The sequence below is a fragment of the Podarcis tiliguerta genome (assembly GCF_965153285.1).
Source record: "Podarcis tiliguerta genome assembly, chromosome: 14".
Lineage (NCBI taxonomy): Eukaryota > Metazoa > Chordata > Lepidosauria > Squamata > Lacertidae > Podarcis > Podarcis tiliguerta.
In genome coordinates, this window is record NC_139547.1 from 40,632,110 (window position 1) to 40,658,088 (window position 25,979).

General features: G+C 44.4%; 3 protein-coding genes across 9 annotated transcripts in view; 2 read left to right on the forward strand and 1 right to left on the reverse strand.

Moving 5' to 3' along the window:
• The window catches only part of LOC310664393 (acyl-coenzyme A synthetase ACSM3, mitochondrial-like), a 24,651-nt gene extending 12,220 nt beyond the window's left edge, over positions 1–12,431 (forward strand). For 3 of the 6 annotated variants that reach the window (XM_083413542.1, XM_083413544.1, XM_083413543.1), the window contains exons 7-14: positions 73–152; positions 1,333–1,456; positions 4,493–4,573; positions 5,017–5,118; positions 6,942–7,069; positions 7,156–7,255; positions 8,370–8,489; positions 10,591–12,431. In XM_083413542.1, coding sequence (XP_083269668.1) covers positions 73–152; positions 1,333–1,456; positions 4,493–4,573; positions 5,017–5,118; positions 6,942–7,069; positions 7,156–7,255; positions 8,370–8,489; positions 10,591–10,677 — 822 coding nt within the window. In that variant the 3' untranslated portion in view covers positions 10,678–12,431. Of the gene's footprint in view, positions 1–72; positions 153–1,332; positions 1,457–4,492; positions 4,574–5,016; positions 5,119–6,941; positions 7,070–7,155; positions 7,256–8,369; positions 8,490–10,285; positions 10,568–10,590 lie in introns of those variants that run through there. The other 3 variants (XM_083413541.1, XM_083413539.1, XM_083413540.1) reach the window with 1 other exon arrangement.
• On the reverse strand, positions 11,868–19,291 carry ERI2 (ERI1 exoribonuclease family member 2). 2 transcript variants are annotated; one of them, XM_083413531.1, is made up of 9 exons: positions 19,060–19,291; positions 18,331–18,401; positions 18,161–18,244; positions 17,157–17,284; positions 16,820–16,964; positions 16,275–16,375; positions 14,806–14,887; positions 14,273–14,361; positions 11,868–14,102 (listed from the first exon to the last, which is right to left on the reverse strand). In XM_083413531.1, exons 1-9 carry the CDS (start codon positions 19,080–19,082, stop codon positions 12,825–12,827), a joined length of 2,001 nt encoding a protein of 666 aa, XP_083269657.1. In that variant the 5' UTR covers positions 19,083–19,291; the 3' UTR covers positions 11,868–12,824. The 2 variants fall into 2 exon arrangements, with proteins under 2 accessions (XP_083269657.1, XP_083269658.1); XM_083413532.1 differs by lacking the exon at positions 19,060–19,291 and having other exon boundaries at positions 18,161–18,239.
• Positions 19,292–19,348: 57 nt separating this feature from the next.
• Positions 19,349–25,979, forward strand: part of REXO5 (RNA exonuclease 5) — a 31,462-nt gene continuing 24,831 nt past the window's right edge. Inside the window, exons 1-3 of the mRNA XM_083413493.1 lie at positions 19,349–19,412; positions 21,970–22,157; positions 23,452–23,573. Of these exons, the coding sequence (XP_083269619.1) occupies positions 22,017–22,157; positions 23,452–23,573 (263 nt within the window). The 5' untranslated portion in view covers positions 19,349–19,412; positions 21,970–22,016. The remainder of the gene's footprint in view (positions 19,413–21,969; positions 22,158–23,451; positions 23,574–25,979) is intronic.

Consider the following 25,979-nt stretch of genomic DNA (forward strand, 5'->3'; position numbering starts at 1 on the left):
AAAAGCTATATATTACGATCTGTACACAGCATTAAACTAGATTTTGATCCATTGTTTTTTATAATCATCTAGGCTTTGTCCAGGTTTCCCATAACAACATTCTGTTCTGCTCCAACTGCTTATCGGATGCTAATCCATCACAATTTAAGCAGGTAAAGAAGTACTATACAACTTTTAGAAGACATCTGAAGGCAGCCCTGTATTGGGAAGCTTTTAATGTTTGATGTTTTATTATGTTTTTATAGGTGCTGTTGTTATTTACTACAGTGGTACCTTGGATTACATACGCTTCAGGTTACATACACTTCAGGTTACAGACTCTGCTAACCCAGAAATAATACCTTGGGTTAAGAACAGTTTCAGGTTAAGAACAGACCTCCGGAACGAATTAAGTACTTAACCCGAAGTGCCACTGTACTTGTAATGTTAATGTGCTTTAATATTGGCACCACTTAACATTGCATTTGCTCAGACAAAATCCCAGCCTAAGCAGGAAAACATTTATTGCCCTCCCTGGTGAGGAGAAGCCAGTGAGAGACAGTGTGGTGTAGTGGTTAGAGCGGCCTTCCTCAACCTGGCATCCCTAGATGTTCTTGGACTACAACTCCCATCATCCCTGACCACTGTTCCTGCTAGCTAGGGACGATGGGAGTTGTAATCCAACAACATCTGGGAACCCAAGGCTGAGAAAGGCTGGATTAGTGTATCGGAGTAGGACCGGAGAGACCAAATCTTCACTCAGTCATGCAGCTCACCGGGCCAGTCACTGCTTCTCAGGCTAGCCTACCTGACAGGGTTGTTTTGGGAGGGGTTAAATGAGGAGGGGAACAATGTATGCCCCTTTTGAGCTCCTTAGGGAAGACGGTGGGATATAAAAGCAATCGATCAATGGCAAGTCTAGGATGAATGACTGGCAGGAATCTATAGCTGCCCAGGCTGCTGTTAACAAGCAGCTCTACACAGATATGCAGACTTCCAGTTCTAGCTCTGGAAGTAGGAGCAAAGATAAAGTAGGAGATCTTATACTATGGGGTGGAAAATTGGAAGAGGAAACCTTATTGCTTCTAAATCTCCATGGACCAAATCTGGCAGGTGGGCAGAGGTGAACTCATCACACAACCTAGAAAGCTTCCCCCTATAAACCATTTATATTTTCATAGCTTAGCTGTGTAAATAAATGTTTCCTGAATCTCCAACCATTCAGCTTTATTAGAAGAAACGCTTCTGTCTATCAATGTTCTCCAAACCATGGTTAATTGTATAATCTCTTGATTATTAACCCTTTTGAAATCTAAACGTTTCTCTCTCTCCCCTTTCCCCATTTATCCAAAGTTATAAATTCCACAGCCTGAAGCATTGCGTGAGTGCAGGGGAGCCCATGAACCCAGAAATCATGGAGCAATGGAAAACAAAAACAGGACTGGATATCTACGAAGGCTACGGGCAGACAGAGACGGTAACACTGGGCAGTTTTTAAAGTGCAGCAAAAGGGTGTTCTTTCTGCTTTCAGAAGGTTAATGAATGGACGTCCATATTCTGCTACATAAAAAGCAAAAAGAAGTAACTTGCATGCCACCCCCGAGTGGTGCGAAATTTCAGGGGGTTTCAGGCACCCTGGGTTTGTATTTCCTTTTGGGAATCTATTTCTTTGTTTATATATTAAATTTATATATCACCCTTCATCATAAGATCTCAGGACAGTTCACAGAATGAGGCACAATGGAGACTGCAGTGTCTTTATCATAAATGGTTTATTTACATATATATATATATATATATTTGCTTTCGTAGATTTTCACGGGTACAGGAATGCAGGTTTTGGTGTCCTCGGGTGTCTTCCCGTGTAAAAGTTGGGGTGTCTAGGCGACGTTTCGACGAGGTCTCACTCGTCATCTTCAGGCTGGTGCTTTCGGCTTCTTGTTACTGGAACAGAGCAGGATCTCAGTGTTTGAGTTCCTATAAATACTGTTGAGGAGGTGTGGTGTATAGCCTCCAATGTTCTGGGCAGAGAGGAGGTTCCCAGGCTAGTGTGCCTTTTCTTCTTTTGTTCCTTAATTACTTGAGGGATATCTTGAGTGATTTCTTGAGTGATTTCCTGAATCCCACTTAGGTGGGTCATTAGGTGTGGATTAGTTGCTAAAGCCTTCGTGTCTTGAACTCTTGAACTTTGTGAAGAGTTTTTCTGAGAAGATGGCTGTACTGCACTTGGTTGTGCTCTGGCTTGGCTTCGTGTATAGGGGCGAGCTGTGGTTTTGTGGCCTGTGCCAGCCAGATCTGTGTAGGGATTGCAGGGGGGTGCAGCCAAAAAGAAACACCCCCCAAAAACCAAGACACAGAAGAAAACAATGGCATAGCCCTCCTTCCTTATATCAAGGGCACTACAGATAAAATTAGCAAAATCCTCCATAAACACAATATCAAAACAGCCTTTTGCACCAACCAAAAAATAGCCAATATCCTCAGAAACCCCAAGGATAAAATTCAGTTGGAAAACCAAGGGGTCTATGAAATACCCTGCAAAGTCTGCCCAGCCACGTACATTGGACAAACAAACAGACGAATAAATGCACGGATCGCAGAACACAAGAATGCCGTCAAAAAAGAAGAAAAAACTTCCTCTCTTTTCCAACACATGAAAGAAACAGGACACGAAATTAATTTTGCAGATTCCAAATTGCTCTTTAACATGGAACATCACCACAAGAGAATAATCATGGAAGCCATCGAGATAGAGAAACACCCTCACAACATGAACAAGCGTGACGACACATCCCGCTTGCCAGACATCTGGAAATTAGCCCTCCCCACAAAATCTGACACCAGATCCAGAGGCACACAGAACGCCATCACCAATCAACCACACCAGACCCAAACCCAGACCCTCTCCACAGATAAATTACAGACACCATCCAGTAGCCAAACCAGGGTGGCACCTCCGGATGCTGCACCCCCCTGCAATCCCTACACAGATCTGGCTGGCACAGGCCACAAAACCACAGCTCGCCCCTATACACGAAGCCAAGCCAGAGCACAACCAAGTGCAGTACAGCCATCTTCTCAGAAAAACTCTTCACAAAGTTCAAGAGTTCAAGACACGAAGGCTTTAGCAACTAATCCACACCTAATGACCCACCTAAGTGGGATTCAGGAAATCACTCAAGAAATCACTCAAGATATCCCTCAAGTAATTAAGGAACAAAAGAAGAAAAGGCACACTAGCCTGGGAACCTCCTCTCTGCCCAGAACATTGGAGGCTATACACCACACCTCCTCAACAGTATTTATAGGAACTCAAACACTGAGATCCTGCTCTGTTCCAGTAACAAGAAGCCGAAAGCACCAGCCTGAAGATGACGAGTGAGACCTCGTCGAAACGTCGCCTAGACACCCCAACTTTTACACGGGAAGACACCCGAGGACACCAAAACCTGCATATATATATATATATATATATACACACACACACACACACACAACCTGAGCCTACGATGAAGGGGTTCACAGCATTAATACTCCAAGAGGGCCTTGCTTCTCCCATAGCTGCAGTTCTGGATCCAGACAGACATCAGCCATGACTCTGATGCTCTCTCCCGCTCTCCTAACTTTACCAGGCTGAAACATCTATGTTCCAGGTCACATTCTAGCCAACTCCAAACCCTGGTTTTTGTTCTTCTAATTAACTCTGAGCAGAAGGAGGGGCCCCATCCACTTGCTGTCTGGCTCATTGCCTTCCTAATAGCCCATCGCCCCAGGCGATTTCCTGGTCAGGAAAGTAATCTGGCTTATATCTGAACTCTTGCCTTGATTAAATTCTAACACCTACCGGACCCAGGAATTTAGGGTGTCTAGAACCCATAAACTCACAACAGTATAAAATACAAAGGCTTAATGTTCCTGTTAACAGGGCTGCAACAGTTAAACATTGATTTAATTAGTGAGACCAACCAATTAATTGTCTTGACAGCATGCAACCGGATTAGTTACATGAACCTAAGATGCTGCCTGTCAGAGCACTGAGGCTGATCTAGCTCAGAACTGTCTGCACTGACTGTCAGCAGCCCTCCAGGATATCAGGCAAGGGTCTCTCCCAGCCCTAACTGAGGATGTCAGAAACTGAACCTGGGAACTACTTGCAAAGTAGACACCGTACTGTGACGCCATGCGACTTCTCCAGTGCTTTTAGAATGCCACTTTTTCTACCTTCTCGCTGACATGACACCTAGCATTTCTGTGCCCATAGGAGCCACCTCCTAGGGGCCAAGGCCCCTTCAGCCCCCCAATAAAATATTTGAGGGGGCCACCCCCCACAAAGTTGATGGACATTGCCATTCAAATGGCATGCGTGTGCCGCTTCTAGTGATCAGTTATACAGGGCAGGGCCTACCTAGGCCTCCCCAATATTTTATTCAAGTTGGTACCCTTCTCTGTGCCTCTGCTGCCCCACCCACCGAAATCTCATCAGCCACGCTTTGCTTTTCACTACTTGAAACAGGTGCTGGTTTGTGGAACTTTCAAGGGGATGAAAATTAAACCGGGCTCTATGGGGAAGCCTTCCCCGGCCTATGACACTCAGGTACAGTATGCAGTGCTGCTTTTAGGAGTTTTTATTTTTTGGGGGGAGGGGGAGGGAAGAGAGAACCTAAGGGCTGGAGGTCACAAATTTGGCTACCCCTAGCTTAAGCAGGTGCTCCTTTAACTGGTGGGGTTGGGATTCACGCACAAGGCACAAGGCAGCCTAAGGTGGACCATACTGGGGTACCTTGCTTCAAGTTACCATTGGTCCATCTGGTTTAGCATCGTCTACATTGGCAGCAGCTCTCCAGGGTTTCAGACATCATCTTTCACCAACCCCAACTCCAAGATGCCAGGGATTGAACTTGAGACCTTCTGGATGTGAAGCAGGTGCTGTACCAGTGAGATATTGCCCTTCACTGTTCCACCTGATTCCCACTGCACCCCTGAGTCCAACTTTGTAATGGATCCTATGACTTTTGACTATTTTCTCTTTGCTTTTAGATAATAGATGAAAACTGCAATATGTTGCCTCCTGGGAAAGAAGGAGATATTGCTATCCGAATAAAACCGACACGGCCATTTTGTCTTTTCACTCGATACACGGTAGGGATGCAAACTGCATGGCTAAGTAAGAACTAGAAGCCGTTATTTACTCAGAATTGGATCTAGTTTTTGGATCGCCAGGAATTAGAGTGGCATCTTGCCCTTCCAGCTACAGACGTAAAGCTGGACAAGATGATCAAGTGGCAGAAACTTGGAAGCTATTGCGGGGGCTGAAGTAGCTTGGTAGCCATTTGAGGGGCTCAGAATGAGAGTCGGAGAGCAAGGAAGACCAGGCGTCTTGTCTTGTAGGACCGTTGACCTAGCAGAAAGAAACACAGCACTGAAAGTTTGAGCGAAGGCATGCCCAGGAAAACTTTACTGGGTGAGGCAAAGGTTAAATGGTGCTCTCCCATCCCACAAATTCCATGTACAGACACTGACCAGCCAGAATTCTAGGGCTGTATGTTGCACTAAGGGCTGACCAACTGAAATGAATGATCCTAAGTTAGTCAATTCTATTACTTTCAACGTGCTTACTCTGAGTAGGACTAGCATTGGACCTTTCCACTGAAACAGCTTGGGGTGGAATGGAGCAGTAATTACCACTCTTAATTTTGTGTTACGCCTTGCCCCATGGCAGCCATAGTACTTTCTTCAACATCTACCCTGCTGGTCTGAAAAGGTTGGTTACTCCTGTGTTTAACTCTGGATTTAGTGCAATGTGCAAGCACAGCATGCCTTTTCTTCTGGTGTTAAAATGTTCACCGTTAACCCAAGGGCTGAATACTTACCTCTCCCAAAAATGGTTTAATTCAGTAGCTTTATATATGGCACTCAGTATTATTAACTCAAGTCTTATGGCATGATAGGGTAAAAGGGTGTGGCAAATAGCATTGATACAGCAGGAGGAAATGAATAAAAATAATACAGCCATACCTTGGAAGTCGAACAGAATCCGTTCTGGAAGCCAGTTCGACTTCCAAAATGTTTGGAAACCAAAGCGTGGCTTCTGATTGGCTGCAGGAAGCGCCTGCAGCCAATTGGAAGCTGTGGAAGCCCCATCAGATGTTCAACTTCCAAAAATAGTTTGCAAACTGGAACACTCACTTCCAGGTTTTTGGCATTCAGGAGCCAAAATGTGAGAACTAAGCTGCTCAAAAACCAAGGTACGGCTGTAATGGGGATATAGATATAATAGAATAATAGAGTTGGAAGGACCCCGAGGAACCATCGAGTCCAACCCCCTGCAATGTAGGAATCTCAGCTAAAGCATCCATGGCAGATGGCCACTCAACCTTTGCTTAAGAACCCCCAAGGAAGGAGAGTCCACAACCTCCTGATGGAGATACACTGTATTTTTCACTCTATAAGACGCACCAGACCACAAGATGCACCTAGTTTTTGGAGGAGGAAAACAAGAAAAAAAATATTCTGAATCTCAGAAGCCAGAACAGCAAGAGGGATCGCTGTGCAGTGAAAGCAGCAATCCCTCTTGCTGTTCTGGCTTCTGGGATAGCTGTGCAGCCTGCATTCGCTCCATAAGACGCACACACATTTCCCCTTACTTTTTAGGAGGGAAAAAGTGAGTCTTATAGAGCAAAAATACGGTATGTTAAATGTTCTTCTACTTGTGTGTGTATCTAGAGAGAAACACTTTGGCTGCGTCAACTGGAAGGTGGCCAACAAGGGAGATAAAAGTCTAAGAACTTTGGTATGGAGCATGGGTAGGCAAACTAAGGCCTGGGGGCCGGATGTGGCCCAATACGGTAGTATACATAAACACACACACATATACACTTATATATACACACACTCAGCTATGCCTAAATTTGCAAGCAGGAGCATGCTTGTGCTTTTTATAAGTACCTATTCACCTCTCCCAGGATGATCCAGAAAGAACGAATTCAACTGTACGCGGGGACTTCTACATCACCGGGGACAGAGGAGTGCAAGATGAAGATGGCTACTTCTGGTTCGTAGGAAGAGCTGACGATGTCATCAATTCTGCTGGGTAACACACCTCCTACGTGGTGCTAAGTGTTTTCTGCAGACCACGTATGAGAAGGTCCCTTCAAAGCCTTCTCTTTTGTTTCCAAGATACCGCATTGGACCATTCGAAGTGGAAAGTGCATTGATAGAACACCCGGCGGTCGTAGAATCCGCTGTTGTTAGCAGCCCAGATTCCATCAGAGGGGAGGTAAAAAGAGTCGAGTTGTATTACAGTATGGAATGTTTTTAAAACAGAGGAAAAAGTTTGTTGGCTGTTTTGAATGAGTGAAAGTCAGAATGCATGAAGCACCTTCAACAACAACAACAAAACAACAACTTTATTACTATTATTCTATATTATATTATATTATATTATATTATATTATATTATATTATATTATTGTACTATATTAATAATAATAATTTCATTATTTATTCCATTTAGCTGGGTTGCCCCAGCCACTCTGGGCAGCTTACAACACATATAAAAACATTATAAAACATCAAACACTAAAAACTGCCTTCTGATGTCTTCTAAAAGTCAGATAGTTGTTTATTTCCTTGACATCTTATGCAAGGGCATTCCAAAGGGCGGACGCCACTGCCAAGAAACCCCTCTGCCTGGTTCCCTGGAACCTCACATCTCGCAGTGAGGGAACTGCCAGGCCCTCAGAACTAGATCTCAGTGTCCAGGCTGAATGATGGTAGTGGAGATGCTCCTTTGGGTATACAGGGCTTTAAAGTTTAGGGCTTTAAAAGTCAGCACCAACACTTTGAATGGTGCTCAGAAACATACCAGGAGCCAGTATAGGTCCTTTAGGTTTGTAATTTCTGGTTTTTAAACTGTCATATAATTGAAATGTGATTTTTTATGGTTCGCATTTGTTGTAAGCAAAAAGACGTCTCTGAAAAGACAAAATCCTGCTGGTGTTTACGTGTTCTTTTTTGAATTTGAAAGCCTGTGAACTCCACAAGGAATTCATGTTCCAGAACACAACGGTCCATGCTGATCTGAACACCTTATGCTGGGATGTACAAGCAGCAATCCCCAGAGCCACTTAAATTGGCACGCTTAGCTTTAAGCTGGCACAGTAAAATGGCTTAAGAGATTTGTGGCTGTACAGTCCGTTTCTTCAGCTGCCTGTTGATAAAAGGTGGTGCAGCCGCAGGACACAAAACACACACACACACACACACACACACGAGTGTACCATTCTTTGGGTTGGTCGTGGACCGTTGGAAATGATCCATTGTTATAATCTGCCCAAAGAATATTTTGCTAAGTCTTCATGATCTTTTATCAAACATATTTATGTGTTAAGGTTGTGAAAGCCTTTGTGGTTTTGGCACCCGACTATGTTTCCCGCGACCCAGAAGCACTGATTAAGGAGCTACAGGATCACGTCAAAAAAGTCACTGCCCCTTACAAGTATCCTAGAAAGGTAAGCCATGATCTAGCTTCCTTTAGATCCCTGCACTGGCTTCCGAACTCTGCCCAGTTCCTGCACATGTCCTTGCCTTCAATACTCTCCATGGCTATCTCCCTGCACCTGCCAGCTTTTATATCCTTCCTTTGGGCTCATTCAGCTCTACCACCCTGAGCTTCGTGGATGTGTCCTTTTCTCTAAAATAACCCCACCCTTGGTTTCTCCTTATGCCTGCAACTTCTACCCAGAATGCTTCTGCAAGTCCACCTCCCCTTCAAATCAATCCTCAAAACTCATCTTGTCCACAGAATGGAACAAACCCTTCATCAAATATCTATATCCAAACTGAAGTGCCTGAAACTGAAAAACACATCCATCTCTTATTTACTCCGGTCTTCATTGCCTTCCCTCTCCTCTAGTATTTCCCTTGTGCCTTAGCAGACTGTGAGTCCCTTGGGGCAAGGCTCTGTCAAACCTTTGGAAAAATGCCATAGTCAATCTCTGAAGCTGTGTACACAGCATACATTTAAAGCATGCAGCTTCCTTCAATGAATCCTAGGTACCACAGTTCACCCCTTACAAAGCTACCAGCACCCTTAACAAACTACAGTTCGCTGGACTCAGGTACAGTGGTAAAGGTAAAGCTAAAGGTACCCCTGCCCGTATGGGCCAGTCGTGTCCGACTCTAGGGTTGTGCGCCCATCTCACTTAAGAGGCTGGGGGCCAGCGCTGTCCAGAGACACTTCCAGGTCACGTGGCCAGTGTGACAAAGCTGCTCTGGCGAGCCAGCACCAGCGCAGCACACGGAAAAGCCGTTTACCTTCCCGCTATAAAGCGGTACCTATTTATCTACTTGCACTTAAGAGTGCTTTCGAACTGCTAGGTGGGCAGGAGCTGGGACCGAACGACGGGAGCTCACCCCGCCGCGGGGATTCGAACCGCCGACCATACGATCGGCAAGTCCTAGGCGCTGAGGTTTTACCCACAGCGCCACCCGCATCCAGGTGCAGTGGTAGTTTGCTTTAAATATTTGGTTTGTGTGCAGCCTGAGAGAGGAATGAGAAGATACCTTGCAGGGAGCTATCCTGCACACCTGAACTCAACAGCATTGCCCTCATATCAGCTGGTGAACTGCTTTAATGTTTGTGCGGTTTTTAATTGTGTTATAATGTCCTGTTTTAATTGTATCATAATTGCTGTAAGACACTACGGCATTTTTCAAGGAAACTGTGGTACACATTTTTTTTATATAAATGAACGTAAAGGAGCCTGATGCTGGTTGGCACAATGCTTCAGAAAACCAGATGGTTGTTGGGTGCTTCAGAAACTGTGCAAAGGAGCTTTGTAGCCACTGCCCAGTGGCTAAGCCCCTACCTTACCTGCCCCACATCTGGCATCAGGTGTAGGGCGGTGTCAAGGCAGGAGTCGGGGCAGGTCAGCAATAACTCACAAAGTTAACTCTTCATTCAAAGAAGCAAACAGCACAGGCCTCGTGATCATGGCAACCCTTCCCAGCAGGTCTTGCCCCAATGAAGCAGCTGAAAGAACTGAAGGTCTCCACCTTCCCACTGCTCAACCTGAGGCTCCTTCACCTTACCACCCTTTGCTGTGCCCGCTTCATGCCTCTTCGTGTTCTGGGAGACCAAGGGGAGGGGAGCTGGTCACAGCAGAAAGGGGAGACTCCCTGGCTTCTTCAGTGGCCTGCCTCATTGCTGCCTCTTGGTCCCTCTCCTTTCCTGCCTCTGCTTCTGAGTCTGCACTGCTATCTGCCACAGCCTCTTCCTGCTCACTAAACCCTGTTGCCTCTTCAGCTGCCGACGGCTCCTCCTCCCAGTCTGTTCCCTCTGACCCCTCATCCTCGACCTACCACCAATCCCCTGGGCTCTGAGCTGTCCTCTCTTGAGGGTTGCCCAGCTGGTGCCTCTCACCATTCCTCAGCATCCAGCCAGTCAACAACAGGCAGTGTAGCTCACAGGCTGGAAGATCCTCCATCCCTGAAATAGGGGTAAGTAGAGCCCTACTGTTTGCCTTCCACAAATAGACTCCATATAAAAAAACGGCTTCGTATGTTTTGCCCCCTCTTTGGCTCACTGTAATTCCTTCTCTTGTCCAACAGGTGGAGTTTGTGCCACATCTGCCAAAGACAATCAGTGGGAAAATCAGAAGAAACGAATTGCGCAAGGCAGAGTGGGAGAAAGCTTAGATTCAGCTGTTTACTTCCACAGTGCCTGTTCTGAGTTTTATATTGATTCCTTATGTTGCAAGATCTTGCCATGCCAGCCTCTGTATTTAAATCCCAATGCTGCAGCTGTCACACACACACACTGCAAAAAACCCCCCCAACCCTCACATACCCACTCCCTTGGAGAGTTTGAGGTATATTACAAGCAGTGCAGGATCAGACATTTGGGGAATATCAGTGGTTGAGCATCTTCCTCCACCCATTCATATAAAATCCTCAAAGCATCTTGCAAGGTTGAGCAAAGCAAAGCGTAACTCTCATTCCAGATGCTGAGTCGTATGCAGAAAAGAACACAGTGTACTCTGGAGAAAATGCCAACACAAAGTTGATTCCAAAGCTCAGAAGCTTAAAAAATCACCACGAATCTGCAGGGAGCTACAAGAGTAAGCTAGACATGTAATCAAGCACGTTAGCCAGCTCCTTTCCCTGCTCCCCTATAGAGGCAGAATGGAAGGGTCTCGATCTGTTTAGATCTCCTGTTGACCCAACAGCTTCCCAAACACAGGATGATGGAAGTATCCGCACCCAGCCCACCGAAAAAAATCTGGGGAGTACAAGTTGTTGCAATGGGGACATAGTTGTCCCAAAGCAAGTGAACTATCTGGGTTTATAAATAAGGACCTTCACACCACTGTTGAGACATGTGCTCATTTCAACGTTCCACCTAGTTACTGGCAGCAAGCTTCTTTGGGCACCCCTGCTAGAAAGCCCTTCTAGAGACACAAGCTGGCCACAACCTAAATAAGTCCAGTCTCTATTGTGCATCAAGGGATCCGGTGGTCACCATGCAAGAGTAGCATCCCCACCAAAGCTTCCACCAACGATGTACTATGCTGAATGATGCCGGCATCATTGAAGCAGGAGAAAAGGCTTTTAATCCAGCCAATATTAAATTCTTACGTCAGTGAGGCCTGAAGCGTGTGATAGTGACTGATCATACCAGGAATATTTTTTGTTTCTGCAACAACCGGAGGCCCACATCTGTGCTTAAATATTCTCTCCCCCATCCATGTGTAAGCAAGCTCCTAGGATTATAGTTAAGAACAACAGAGCAGACTTTTAAGTATTAATATTTCTGCATATGTAACTTCCCTACAGTGCTTAAAGAGCTATCAAAATCAAAAAGCTATCAACAGGCAAAATCCAAACTGTTAAAACAGAAAATCATTTTTATTTCATATTTTATTTTACTTAATTCAGATCATAAAAAATGGTTAGCTAAAAAATTCCAGCCCGGACCAATATGGGTTATCTCCTGGGACACTGAAAGCACTATAGGCACAGTATTTCACAATATTGGCAACCATTTTCAAGTCAATGCCAGGTTTCTCATGCATTCAAGAAGTAAGTCACAAAACTCTCCTGCCATGCTATGCAACAACCTCATTCCATTTAATGTGCTGAGTTTGTTTAATTTGTTATAGAACTTCTACCTCTTTACTTTCTGATTGATGTGGGTTTATGTTAGCTCCTGTCTTTGATTTAAACTTCTGACTTTTCCCACAGGCTGCATACCAGCCTCAAGTATGGTGGTAATGCCCCAAAGTAAACAAAACATGTTTTGATAGAAATAGAGCATCAAGATAAGAAAAGTGCTTCACTTTTACTGTGGAATTTAAGCTGCTATACTGGAAGGAAGTCAACCTCCAGAATTCCAGGCCACACTTCTATTGTACTTCACTAATAAAAAATCAATATGGATATAAAACTTAAAACCATGATAACTTCTTTATGCACCATTTCTTTTAAAAAGCAAGTGTTCCAAAAGCCTGTGCTACCGATTCTCATGGAGCATGCATGTGTTTGCAGTTATCTAGTAATGGAGACATAATCTGTGATAAGCCTAAAATATAGAAAAAGCAGGATAACTTTAAAAGGCAAGACCAACTACTGAGCCTCATTTGGTTTATCCTCAGCAATACTGTCAAAATCCTTTGAGGGATGCCCATCCTTTTACTTCTCACTTTAGAAGCTTATAGACAGCCCATTTGCAGCGTGATTTGGAAGAATATTCTGAGATGGGGAAACAAAGCTAACAGCCTCTTTCATTTGTGATGGTGTGATACATTTTTCTCCATGAAGAAAGAGGTCAAGGAGGTAGTCCTTGGCTAGGTTCGCATAGAGGGTCGGAGAACGAGGGTCTTCTTTTCAGAATTTCCTGATGAACTGAAACTGCGCCCAGGACACGGCAGCCCCAGAGCACTGGAGGTAGGGAGTGTGAGCTTCTCCTTTTGAAGAGTATGCTCCCATATGAAATAACCGCAGCCCTTTCTATTCCCCGCCTGCTTTCCAACTGGGCAGCTATAGAATGCTTTGCCATGATTCGGACCACCATTCGAAACATTTAGCCTTCTGGCCCTTCGACCGCATCTGCACAAAGGAGGGGTCACTCTCCCAGTCTCTGCAGCCTTTAAAGGCTGGTTTAAGTTGACTGAGGAGTTTAAGATGCCGGAAGGGACGCGGTAGGAACCGAGCCTCCTGACTAGCTGGGAGGTACTAGGCGTTGCGCCTTTGTCTTCATAAACTATAAAGGGTGGTTTCTTTGCTGGAGGAACTGATTTTGGACTGGAAGGCTTCCTTTTATGAGCTTTGGGTGACAATCTGAAAGGGGTTCCATTAGACACATCAATGGAAGCAGCACTTGCTTTTGCAGTGGGAAGCTTAAACGCAGAAGTATCTGAGAACTTATTTTGGGCTATGTTAATGTTATAAATCGTAGTGCTGGGGCTTTTGTACACAACAGACTTAGGGAGTTCCAGATTCAGAGTAGCATCCGCAACACTTTTAGATCCCAAGTTCATCGTGTGCGACTCATTCAGATCCATCTTCTCTTCAACGGTTAATGAACTCTTATGGTTCGGGTCATCCTCCTGCTGCAAACTTTCATCATCTTGCGATGCTGGTATTAAAGCTACATCCTCCCAGTTGGCCAGCGCTGATAAACAATCTGGAGTGGTACTTATGTCTATATCTGAAATACTGACGGAGGAAAGAGTGGTTGAGACTAAAACCAGTCCTGGATTATGCATTGAAGAATTAGAAATTGGGTGCCTGTTATTTAGCCCACTCTGGATGCCCAAAGAGTTATGCGAAGGCTGAAAAGAGCCAAGAGGGGAATTGAGCCTTTCAACCAAGCAGCTTTGGACACTACTATATCCATCAGTCTTTGGGGCATTTCTTGACAGAACATGGGCGTTTCTATGCAGATGAACAGGACTGAACTCTTGCTGTTGGTTTTCCTTATTGTTTTTAATTCTTGTGGTAACTCCAGCATTTTTGCTCTCATCCAGACATGACATTCCTGCACCATCATTGCTTCCCAAAGGACTTCCTTCAGTAGGTTTCGGAGACAAAAACCTGGCAATGGAATTCTTCGCAGGAGGTGCCTAAAGAATCCATAAACAAATAAGATATTGTGGGAACCGCAGGAAAGAGGTGTCAACAGCCAAGTGAGAAAATGTGCCTCGGAATCCTCCAGGAAGAAGATCAAGTTCAAAGTCGTTTCAGCAAACTTACTGTCTTCTTGGCACATATGTCAAGTAGAAAAGCCACTGACCTTATCCAAAGATTTAGTGATTTTCATCACACACCCATCGCAGATCATCTTCCATGCAAGGCGAGCAGTATTCCGGGAATCATCCAGCCCTTGGGAAAAAGAGAGATGCTGCTGTTGTTGACCAAGTCAGGCAAGTTAACTATTCTGTACTCACACAACCCTTTCTCACTGCTTAACAAAAGAACCTGTAGGGGTACAGCTATGCACAAAGCATCCTTGTATAAGAAGACCCTAGTATAAGTATAATATTTGGTGATGGCAGGTAGTAAGTCCAGGGAGAATTGAGTTCCACTCCCTGCTTGGTTCTGAAGTGCACTAAGTGACTTTGAGTCACTCTGCCTCCCAGTCCGGTCCAGCCCACCCCACCGGGTTGATGCAAGGATAAAAACAGAAGGAGGTAGGGAACAGTAGGTACTGTCCTGAACTTTTTGTGTGTGTGTATTTTAGTAGTAGTGTGTGTGTAGTAGAACTCGCTACTGATAACTAGAAATATTTCCATACATACACACATACACACTTAAAAACTCACTCACCAGAATGCTCCCGTCCTGCAAATATGATCCCCACATCCTGCAAAGCACCGTTTAGCCCACGTGGCTTCCGACAGTAAAAGAGCTAAGAGGAAATAAAGGTTAAAGACATTAGCTGCTGTGCTCTGTTCAACTCGAATCATGGCGGGTGCTCATAAGCACAGCACAAAATTTAGTTCTTCATATACACCTTTCTTTACCACTGGTGTGGGAAGCCTGTGGCCCTCTAAACATTGCTGAATACACCTCCCATAATCCCTGACTATTGGCCATGCTTGTTGGGGATGATGGAAATTAGGAGTTCCACAACATTTAGAGGGCCAAAGGTTCCCCACACCTGCTTTAGCAAGTCAAAGAACTGAAAACACTCCCATCAGTGCTCTGATTACTAAATATTCAGGAGCAATCATAAAATGAATCTGTATTAAGTGATATCTATCATTTTTAAAATAATGAATATACTACATTTATAAATGCAATAAGCGTATAGACACTTAAAAACTTTAAGATAAGCTACCTCAGAGAGATGACCCAGAGTCACCCATGGAGCCGAGTTTGGGTCAGGGGATGGCTCATTGTTGTACATTGCTTAAAATGTTTGTTTTCCTTCTGGGATTGTACCCTCAAGTGTGTTTTATAAGCTGGTCTCCGACCGTAATAAATTATCTATCTATCTATCTATCTATCATCTATATCTATCTATCATCTATATCTATCTATCTATCTATCTATCTATCTATTATACTACATAGATCATATCCTTCCTCCAAAAAAATAAATAAATCATTGTCCCATCTTACTCACAGAGGCCCTATGACAAGGAATAGGAGACCAAAGGAGATAGGCAATGATGATCTCAGGTGACCTCAGACTGTTCCCCCCTGCCTGCACACAGTGACTGCACTATGGAAGGCAGCCTGGAGACTTCTTATGCTTTTCAGGCATCTGGTTGGCTGCTGGGAATGGAATGCTGGACAACATGGGCCACTGTTCTGATCCAGCAGAGCTCCTCCTGTGATCTTATTGCAACCTTATTAAATTATCTTATCCCCCCCCCCATGTATTTCTTTACTTTGCTTCCTTAAAGGTGGGATATGGATAATATAATAAATAAATAAATAAATAATACAGACAGGACCAGAGATGGGTCATATACCTAGGAGGGCTATGTAAACATGTGATCTTTATGTCACCAGTGAAGGAAAACACTTAATGAATAAAAGAAAATGAGAGAGATGGAAAGGAGTAAAACAGAAGGGAGCATTGAACTAACATGACAGTATTATAAGCAATGTAGAAATGCAGCAAAAGTTACATTTCATCTGGCCAATGATCTAGCTTGCAGAGATGCAGACAGGCTGCCAGTTACACCATAACCACTGCAATCCAAACAATAAGCAGCTCTCAGCTAGCAAAATTGGCCATTTCCGCATTCCTTTCATGAATATTACACATACGCAGTCTGATCTCACCTTGTAAGTTGCCCGGAGATCAATCCAGGAGTTTAAAACATCTGGTTTTCTCAGCTGCTTTCTTTTACACTCATATTGCAAACACACACCCAGGTCCCAGTCTGTAGAACAAACAAGCTGTCATAAACCTTTCATGTTTTATGCTTTGTTATTGTTTCTAGCTTTCTTCCGTGTGGAATAGTAACTGTGTCTCATCAGACAGCCATTCCTCGCCAGGCTAGAAACATGAGGAATTAAAGTAGGAAAAGATACCTAGGGACTAAGTCCGCTCTATGGTGTGATCGTGAAATGCACACATAACTGCTGAGGAGTAGGCAATCCACAACTGTGCATCGCACCTCCCAACTCAGAGTTTTGTGTGTGTTCTACCCAAGAAAAACCTCGTTTTTCTTTTGCTTTCTTAAACCACTTTCTAGCACATGTTGCAAATACAGCCTTGAAAGATTTTTTAAAAGGAAGTGGAAAAGCAAAGTCAAGAGGGTCAAATCACTTCAAACCACTTTCAGTGTAAGAAATCAGATTTTTAAAAAGGTACTATGAATTACCTGACCATGTAACAAAAGCACATAATTTCCCTTCCGAAGAATGACCTGAACTGAAAACAATGGTTTTTTCCTTCTGCATTTTTTGAATCCATTTAGAAAACTGAGACAGGCATATATGAAGAGGGACGCCTTCATCAACTTGGTTCTTAATAGAAGAGAACAAGATACTTTTAGTATTTTTGACAGTATCCAAGTGTTGCTTTACACTCAGCCTTAACACAATTCATTGTCAGGCATAGTGAAACAGGGTCAATAACACCTCAATGGTTTCAAAACCAACTGGAAACTATGAGCTTAGCTTGCAAATTGTCTGCAACATGAAACAACAAAATTGTACCTGCTTTATGCCAGTTAGCTCAGTGCAAAATTCAGAGAGAATGGGATGTTCCTGAGGCTGCACGTACATGTGGAATTCAGATTCAATCTCTCCATTCAAGGTGTTTAATAGAACTGCTGGAAATTCAACTAAAGAAAGTACATTTTCATTCCAAATCAGGTTTATTTTAAAGAAATAGCATTCTTAAAAATGCAGTTTTACAGATGGAGTTAAAGAGTGCTGGGTCAAAGGTTTAAGCCACCCCGGTCATAAAATACCGTATTTTTTGCTCTATAAGACTCACTTTTTCCCTCCTAAAAAGTAAGGGGAAATGTGTGTGCGTCTTATGGAGCGAATGCAGGCTACGCAGCTATCCCAGAAGCCAGAGCAGCAAGAGGGATTGCTGCTTTCGCTGCACAGCGATCCCTCTTGTTGTTCTGACTTCTGGGATTCAGAATATTTTTTTTCTTGCTTTCCTCCTCCAAAAACTAGGTGCGTCTTAAGGTCTGGTGCGTCTTATAGAGCGAAAAATACGGTACATTGGGTCAGTTATATTTCCTTACCCTAACCTACCTCACAGGATTGTTGTGAGTATAAAAGGGAGAGGGGATTATATAAATCTTTCTAAGATCCTTTGAGAGAGGAAGAGATAAAAATGCAATTAATTGCAACTGTGCCCCAGGTTTAAACAAGCTAAACATTTCAGCATGTTTCAATAGGGGTGCTGCAGAAAGAATGTAGTTGGTCAAGGGAGTCATACTCAAAAAAGTTGAAAACCTCTGATCTAAGGGCATGGTAAGAGGTGTGCCCCAAATACCAGCTGCTGTTATGTTCCAGCACCCACCTCCATGTCATTCATGTAAATTAAGTATCAAAATATGAATACTTTACATGTAGAGTTTGGGATAGGTAGGTTGGGAATTATATACAAATAAACTGCATGAGCAATGTTTTGATAGCTCCATTATTAATCTACCGATCACACAGAAGCAGTTCTCAAACAACATTACTAAATCTCCACTTACTGATTTCTTGAGTGTAACATTTTCTGCCTTCTTTCCAGCACGTAGACTCAAAATCAATAATTATTAAGTAGTCAAACAACTGCCCTACAAAATCAAGCGAGGATTGCGTTATTTGCGAGAGCAAAGACAGTAATTTTTGCTTTGCAATTCAGATACAGTATAGTACTCACTCAGTTTGGGTTTCCCATGATTCTGGCCACTGGGTGATGTTTTAGAAATTCTTCTAATAATGCCAAGCTGGCTACAAAAAAAAAAAAAAAAAAAAAAAAAAATACAAACACTTACTGAAAGAATTTATCTCTCAATAGCAGAATAAAATTTATGGGGGTAACCAAGTGATCGAGATTCAGGCCTGAGGCTCCCAAATCCCTTGAGAAAAAGTGGAGAACAGTTGGGACAACTGGTAATAAAATGCAAGCGGCCCAACCTGTAACCTATTTACACGAAGCTCAATAAACGGGATAAAATGGGAGAGAACAGGGGCAAAATGGGGGCTTGTTCCAGACATCTGGCAGCATCTTTTCTTCTCACCAGCTCCCTCCACCCCCTTATTTTAAACATCCAAACCTTCCCAAGGGAAAAGAAACCCACAAGGCTTGTTAACCAGGGTGGTGCAGTGGTTAGAGCACCAGACTAGGGCCTGGGAGAGAAGGGTTCGAATCCTCACTCAGCCAAGGAGCTCCCTGGGTGACCTTGGCCCAGTTACTGCCTCTGAACCTAATCAACCTCACAGGGTTGTTGGGTGGATTAAATGAATAAGGGGGGGCACGTGCGTTACCTAGAGCTCCATGGATAAAAAGGCAGTGTATAAATGAAATAAATAAATAAATAATAATAATCCGAGAGCCCACTAGGGAAATGGAGGAAAAGAAGGATGCAGCGCCTGTTGTAGGCCTCACCTGGCCAACTTCTTCGTCGCCATGGCTACGGCCTCCCACCCCCCATCCCCCAACGCTCCACGCTCCTCACTCCTCTCCGTTTCCGGCCTCCGTTTTGAACAGCCCGCGGATCCCGCCTCTTATCGATGCCGTCGACAAATCGGCTACTAGAGTCTGGTCCTTCTGACTTCCGGGGAGCTCTCTGTTCTTCGCCGGAGTCCCCGCTCGCGACTTCTCCAACAGCCTATGCGGCGCTCCGAGAGAGCGGGTGGGTGGGCGAGTAGCCTAGGCCGAAGGAAACGATTGCCGATCTGAAGCTTTTCCTCGATTCGGAGCTCTGCTCTCCACCCCGCGAAGGCAAACGGAGGAAGAAGGTGAGCGTCTCTCCTGCTTAAACGACCGTCGTTCTTTGAATGGCGTTTCTGTGTCCCCGGGGGGGACGGGGGGACGGGAGAAGCGGCTATGCGGGGTTTGCCTTCAGAGGGCAGCAGCAGGAGGAGGAATCCGCCCCCCCTCCACGGATAAACGCACATGGCTGCAGGTCTCCCAGCGGTCTACTCTGAGTAGTGCTAACATTGGCTCTATAACCTGCAGTCTTGAGTCTCCTCTCCATTATTGCACACGCTGTGGGTGTCCCTGCACCTGCTTCATGCTATTTAGGCTGCCATGCACACCATATGCTTAATCCTGGGAGCTGTAGTTTGTTATGTGTGCTTGGAATTGCACACTACGGTTCCCAGGATTTGGGGAGGGGGGATTTGTTTTAATTGTATGGTGTGTATTACAGCTTTTTCACGACACAACATTTATTTCCTCCCTTTATTATTGTTATTATGCATGTCATACCCTCGCAACATATCTCCGATGAAAGTAGGGACCTCCCGTTCCATAATGATAATTTTACTATTTATACCCCACACAGCTTAACTGGGTTGCCCCAGCCACTATGGGCAGCCTTCAACACATATAGAAACCTTTTTAAAAAACAACTCCCCTATACAGTCATATCTCGGGTTGAAGTAGCTTCAGGTTAAGCATTTTCGGGTTGCCGCAGAGCAACGGAGTGTGTTTCTTCTGGACTTCGCTGCTCACGCATGCGCAGATGCTCAAAATGACGTCATGCGCGGAAGTGGCGAATCGCAACCCGCAGACGCGTGGACCTGGGTTGCGTTCGCTTCAGGATGCGAACGGGGCTCCAGAACGGATCCCATTCGCATCCAGAGGTACCACTGTACAGGATTTCCTTCAGATGGTTCAGGGGTTGGATAACTATACCCTACAACAATTCTCCAATGAAAATAGGGACATCCTAAGGAAAAGCAGGACATTCCAGGATCAAATCAGAAACCAGGATGGCTTCTCTAAACCAGGGATGTCCCTGGAAAATAGAGACACTTAGAGGGTCTGGCATGTTGCTATGTGCTTGGCTTCACCAGAAGTATGTTTGTTCCATAATGGCTTCCCCTTCAGTTGTGGATTGGATCTAGAATAACATGACATTCCTAACCATGTCTACTCAGAAGTGTGCCTTATTGAAGTCAATGGGGTTTTCTCCCAGGTAAGTGGGAGTATAGTTGCAGCCTAGGTAAACGGAGCTTTTGTCCTGTTGAAATCATTAATACAGATTAATTATGATGTACTTTTAAGTACCATTGTTAATTTGAGTGTTCTCAAAGGGGAAGGCTTGCTACAGCAGTGTAGGGTGCTTACATTTCTAGGACACCCCATTTCATTGCCCCTTATTGAAGGCAATGGAGAAGTAGGATACACCGAACTCTCCACTGCTTTCAGTGTGGTATAGGTTGCAATCATTGGCACACCTCCTAGAGAGTAAGCCCCATTAAGTTCAGCAGGACTTCTGAGTGCACAAACGTAAAACATAGAACAAACGTATTCTGTTTTGTGACTATAAATAGCTTAGCTGGTTAGAACCATTGTGTAAATGCTCCCAGTTATTATTATTTATTAAATTTGAATACGGCCCTCCATGCATAGATCTCAAGGCAGCTCACAACACAAAAATACAAGATAAGAAAACACACACATAAAACAAGAGAACGAAAACAAAACAGTAGCCCCTACTCTCTCCCACAACACAGTTGCAACATGCTGAAACCCATTTCAAATGTGGTAGAACATTGCCCTGGTTTCCTTCCAAAACACAAAAACTTGTAAATAAGAAATATGTCTTTATTCAGACGGCTAGCAGTACAGGCTCAGCAGCTAACACAGGACTCAGGAGTTCAAGAGCAGGGCAAGAAGTTCAGAACCAGACAGAAGCAACGAAAATGTCACAACAAGTTTCACCACCCATCCTACCAAGCTTTTAAAGCTGAGACGTGGTGTGCTCACTCAGGAGACTCTTGCCTTGTGGGGATGTTGAGATTGAGAGTGTGCTCTCTGGTGGGGTAGATGGGTCTGCTTCCATCTGAAGGCAGCTCCTGAGTAGATGACAAGCACCTTCCTGATCAGTTGCCACTTCCTGTCAGCCACAACCCCCTTCACAGATCAAAACCCTATCCGGTGGTTGCCAAACTCAGCCCTCCAGATGTTTTGGGACTACAACTCCCATCATCCCTAGCTAACAGAACCAGTGGTCAGGGATGATGGGAATTGTAGTCCCAAAACATCTGGAGGGCCAAGTTTGGCCACCACTGCTATGCAACCTCCACTGAGGCTTTCTGCTCCACATGTGGGTCGGAGGGGAGAGCTCCCATCCCGGCTTCCTCTTCCAAAGCAACTGTAGTTGAGTGAAAAGAGGAGATTTGCCTGCCTCCAACCCAGGTTCCCACAATCCACCCCACCATGCCATTTCCTCCTCTTCTGTCTGTGCCTGCCAAGGGATGCCAAATCGTGTTGTGGGTTCGTTATATTTTGTTCAACTTAAATCTGTTTCCAGCTATTTTATTTCCTGATTCGTCTTTTTGGCAGATACAACACACACACACCCGAAGAAAAAAACCCCAAACCCCATACTGATGGACAAAATGGATACAGCAACCCATGTTATGAAAAAGAAACGGCCCTGTGAAGATAATGAAAAGACAGAGAAGGTTAAAAAGAGAAGGAAGGTCGATGAAAGCGATGTTTGCCAAAACCAGCAGAAAGCTAAAAGTGATGTAAGTGTTCCTGCTATTGCGGGAGATCTGCTCTCAGTTCTGTGGATGAGCCCCTCAGTCTCCAATCTCAGCAAAAAGTAACAAGTTGTGTACTAGAGTAGACCCACTGGAAATACAGTGGTGCCCCGCAAGACGGAAAACCCGCTAGACGAAAGGGTTTTCCGTTTTGCAGGTGCTTCGCAGGACGAATTTCTCTATGGGCTTGCTTCGCAAGACGAAAATGTCTTGCGATTCCTGGGGGTTTTTTTTCGCTCCCCGCCCCCTTTTTCTAAGGCACTAAGCTGCTAATAGCCTTTTAGCAGCTAATCCGCTAATCCCTTAAGCCTTTAATAGCCGCTTATAGCCGCTAATAGCGCTAATCCGCTAATGGGCTTGCTTCGCAAGACGAAAAAACCGCTAGACGAAGAGACTCACGGAACGGATTCTTTTCGTCTTGCGAGGCACCACTGTAATGACCCTACGTTAGTCACACCTATTAACTTCAGTGGGTTAACTCTGAATAGGACTAGCGCTGGATACAACCCAGTGCTTTTTTAACAGCTTTGACTGTTGCCCTGGCTACAGCCATTTCTGGACCAGAGTAGCCTGACCACAGTTTTCAGGGTGCTGGTCACCTCCTTATTGGATTAGTACAATGCACTCTTTGCAGGGCTTCCCCTGAAGTTGTCCCAGAAACTGCAGCTAGTACAAAATGCAGCAGCCTGAATGCTCACTGGGCCAAAATCCAGGAGAGCTCTTGTAAAAGGCCATACTTGATCAAAAGTGGCCATCATATTAAGACACATCACCTCCAGGCCATGTTTGTGTGAAGCCAGTGTGCTCCTCCCTGAATTCTGCAAAATTAAACTCAAGCTTCTGGCCCTCATGAAATCAAGACAAGACTGAAAGCACTTTGTAGGTCAAGTCTTATAAACCAAAAGGTAGGAAAGCAGGCAGCCAAGTTCCCCCACCATTTCTAACCCTGCAAGGTCGTTTTTGAGAGGATGACTCATGTGTTTTTTCACAGTCAGGGTTGTTAACTTCCCAGCGGAGGATTTTTGCAAACGGCACGTCCAACTGCAGTCGCTTGGCATTTGCTGTGTTTATGTAAATAGCTTCCAAGTGATGTCAAGTTATGCATAATCAAAATACTGTATGCTCACTCTGTCTTCCCTGCTCGCTCATTTATTTTCTCTGTGCCCTTTTTGTTAGAGACGAGTCGTCCCCTTCTGGAATCCATTCAGTGGCAGCTCAGACACTTCAACGCTTTCTGTCTTTGTAAACAACCCTGAGCCGGTTCTGTCGTTCTTTTCAGGAGAAGCAGCCCCGCTTGTCTGCCAAGGTGTTTGGAGAAGACTCTGAAATCAGCTACGACCAACTGTACAGATTCCTCAAGTATTCTGCTTTGGGGAAGCGCCACGATGCAGCTCATCCCAGGTAGTCACTTGTCCCCTTCCAGGTGTTGATGGGCTCCCAGCTCCCATGCTCTCATTGAGGATGAGAGCTGGAGTCCAGCAACATCCTGGAGGACTGAAAGCTGCCCATCCTTGCTATATGTTCAGTCTAGGAGTCCATCCTACATGCTCCAACAAAAATAGATCTCACTACAAACCATCACCTAATGTCAAATCAAATCAAAAATATCTTTAATACGGTCAATGACCAGCAAGCAATTTATAAAATAAAATATGGCAATATAAGTACTATTGTACTGCAGATAACAGTGGAGATATGGCCAAATCACAAAATTGGTACTTATGTTTATGACCAGGTTTCGACTTTTAAGGTTTTAAGGATTCAATTCAAATGTCACTAATGTTTATTATCGTTCCTTCGATGTTTGCAATTTGAACTCCGTTGCTGTCATCATTGCTCGTCTTATTCTTGTTGCAATGTAACAGTACTTCGCCACAGGCCTGTTGATTTCGGGGTCTTTGTCAGCTAAGAGGTGTCTGATATAGGTGTCGTCTGTACTACGAGGTATTTTCCTCAGAATCGGCTCGATCAGCTCTTTTCTTGAGTCTCTATATAATGGGCAATACAAGATGACGTGCCCAATGGTTTCAATTTTGTTGCTATTACAGGGACATAATCTTTGTTCGATCGGTATTTTGTTGTATCTTCCCTCTAGAAGAGCTGAAGGGAGAGCGTTAAAGCGGGCCCTGGTAAATGCCCATCACCTAATGTCATTCTCATGTGCTCTGATGAGCTGTGAGCCATGCACCTTTGGCACCTCCATTGCCCTGTGTCAAGTTTCTGGCACCAACATAGATCACACCAGCACCATGCATTTAAAACACATGGCTTCCTCCAAAGAATTCTGGGAACTGTACTTTGCTCCTCGCAGAACTGCAATTGCCAGCATACACAGTTCCCAGGGATCTTTGAGGAAAATACAGTGGTACCTCAGGTTACATACGCTTCAGGTTACATATGCTTCAGGTTACAGACTCCGCTAACCCAGAAATAGTGCTTCAGGTTAAGAACTTTGCTTCAGGATAAGAACAGAAATCTAGTCCAGTAGGAATATTGATTTTCTTTGTTTTGTTGAACAGATGGATTGATTTGCTTGATTTATTACAGTTTCATTCAAGAATCCCAAAGAGGATCACAAACAATAAATAATAAGAACATGGTTGAACATAATAAATGCAGCATAAATCATATGGGATAATTAATGGCATTGTAGAGAAAGTAGCAAAATTTCTGGGAGAGGCCACATCACTGTAAGACTCAAGAGGCACTTTTTAACCTTAGTTTTATCTTAAAGCATCTCCTATGAACAGATGCCAGTTTTACGCTTTGACTTAAATACTTCTGCATCCTGTTCATGCCAGTAAGGGAGATTGATGGAGAACATCACAAATGCAGCGTGAATCATCTAGAAGAAGTAACAAATCATCAGTGAAACAATTGCAGTCTATAAAACACTGTTAACAAAGCAGCAACTACAAATAAGCTGGACGCCACAATTAAAGCAAAAGTCGTGTAATGCGATCAACAAATCAGTACAGCATTTATAAACTAGGAAGCAGCAGACAAACACCATGTCCCGGACTGCTTTTCCAAATTCCTTGCCTTTCAAAAGCAGCTATATATTCCTTGCCTTTCAAAAGCAACTATATTGTGACAGATGTGGTCAGGAGAGAGTCCAGGGGGCCTGGTAGAGATACCTGGGGGCCGCATTCAGAACTTGAGATTCCTCAGCAGTGCTGCAGGCCTTCACTGCTCTGAATGAATATTCTCCTTCCTCCTTAACCATGCTCAAGAGGGGCAAAGCATGCAGAAAGTTCCTGGTTCAGTTCTTGGCATTGCCTTAAAAAAAGTGGGGGGGGGGGGAGACTCACACAGCAGGTGATAGGAAGATCTCTTTGACTGAGAACTGGAGAACTTGTGGCAATCAAAGTAAAGGGAGTTGGACTAAAGAGGCATAAAGAGCATTTACAGTCCGGTGCCTGGACACTGAGGTCCAGCGCCGAGGGCCTTCTGCTGGCTCCCTCGCTGCGAGAAGCCAAGTTACAGGGAACCAGGCAGAGGGCCTTCTCGGTAGTGGCACCCACCCTGTGGAACGCCCTCCCATCAGATGTCAAAGAGAAAAATAACTACCAAACTTTTAGAAGACATCTGAAGGCAGCCCTGTTTAGCGAAGCTTTTAATGTTTAATAGGTTATTGTGTTTTAGTGTTTTGTTGGAAGCCGCCCAGAGTGGCTGGGGAAACCCAGCCAGATGGGCGGGGTATAAATAATAAATTGTTGTTGTTGTTGTTGTTATCTTTCTGTGTCCCAGCGCTGCATCAACAACATTGACCAGGACTGGAAACCAGGTCCTTGTCCCTAAAATACC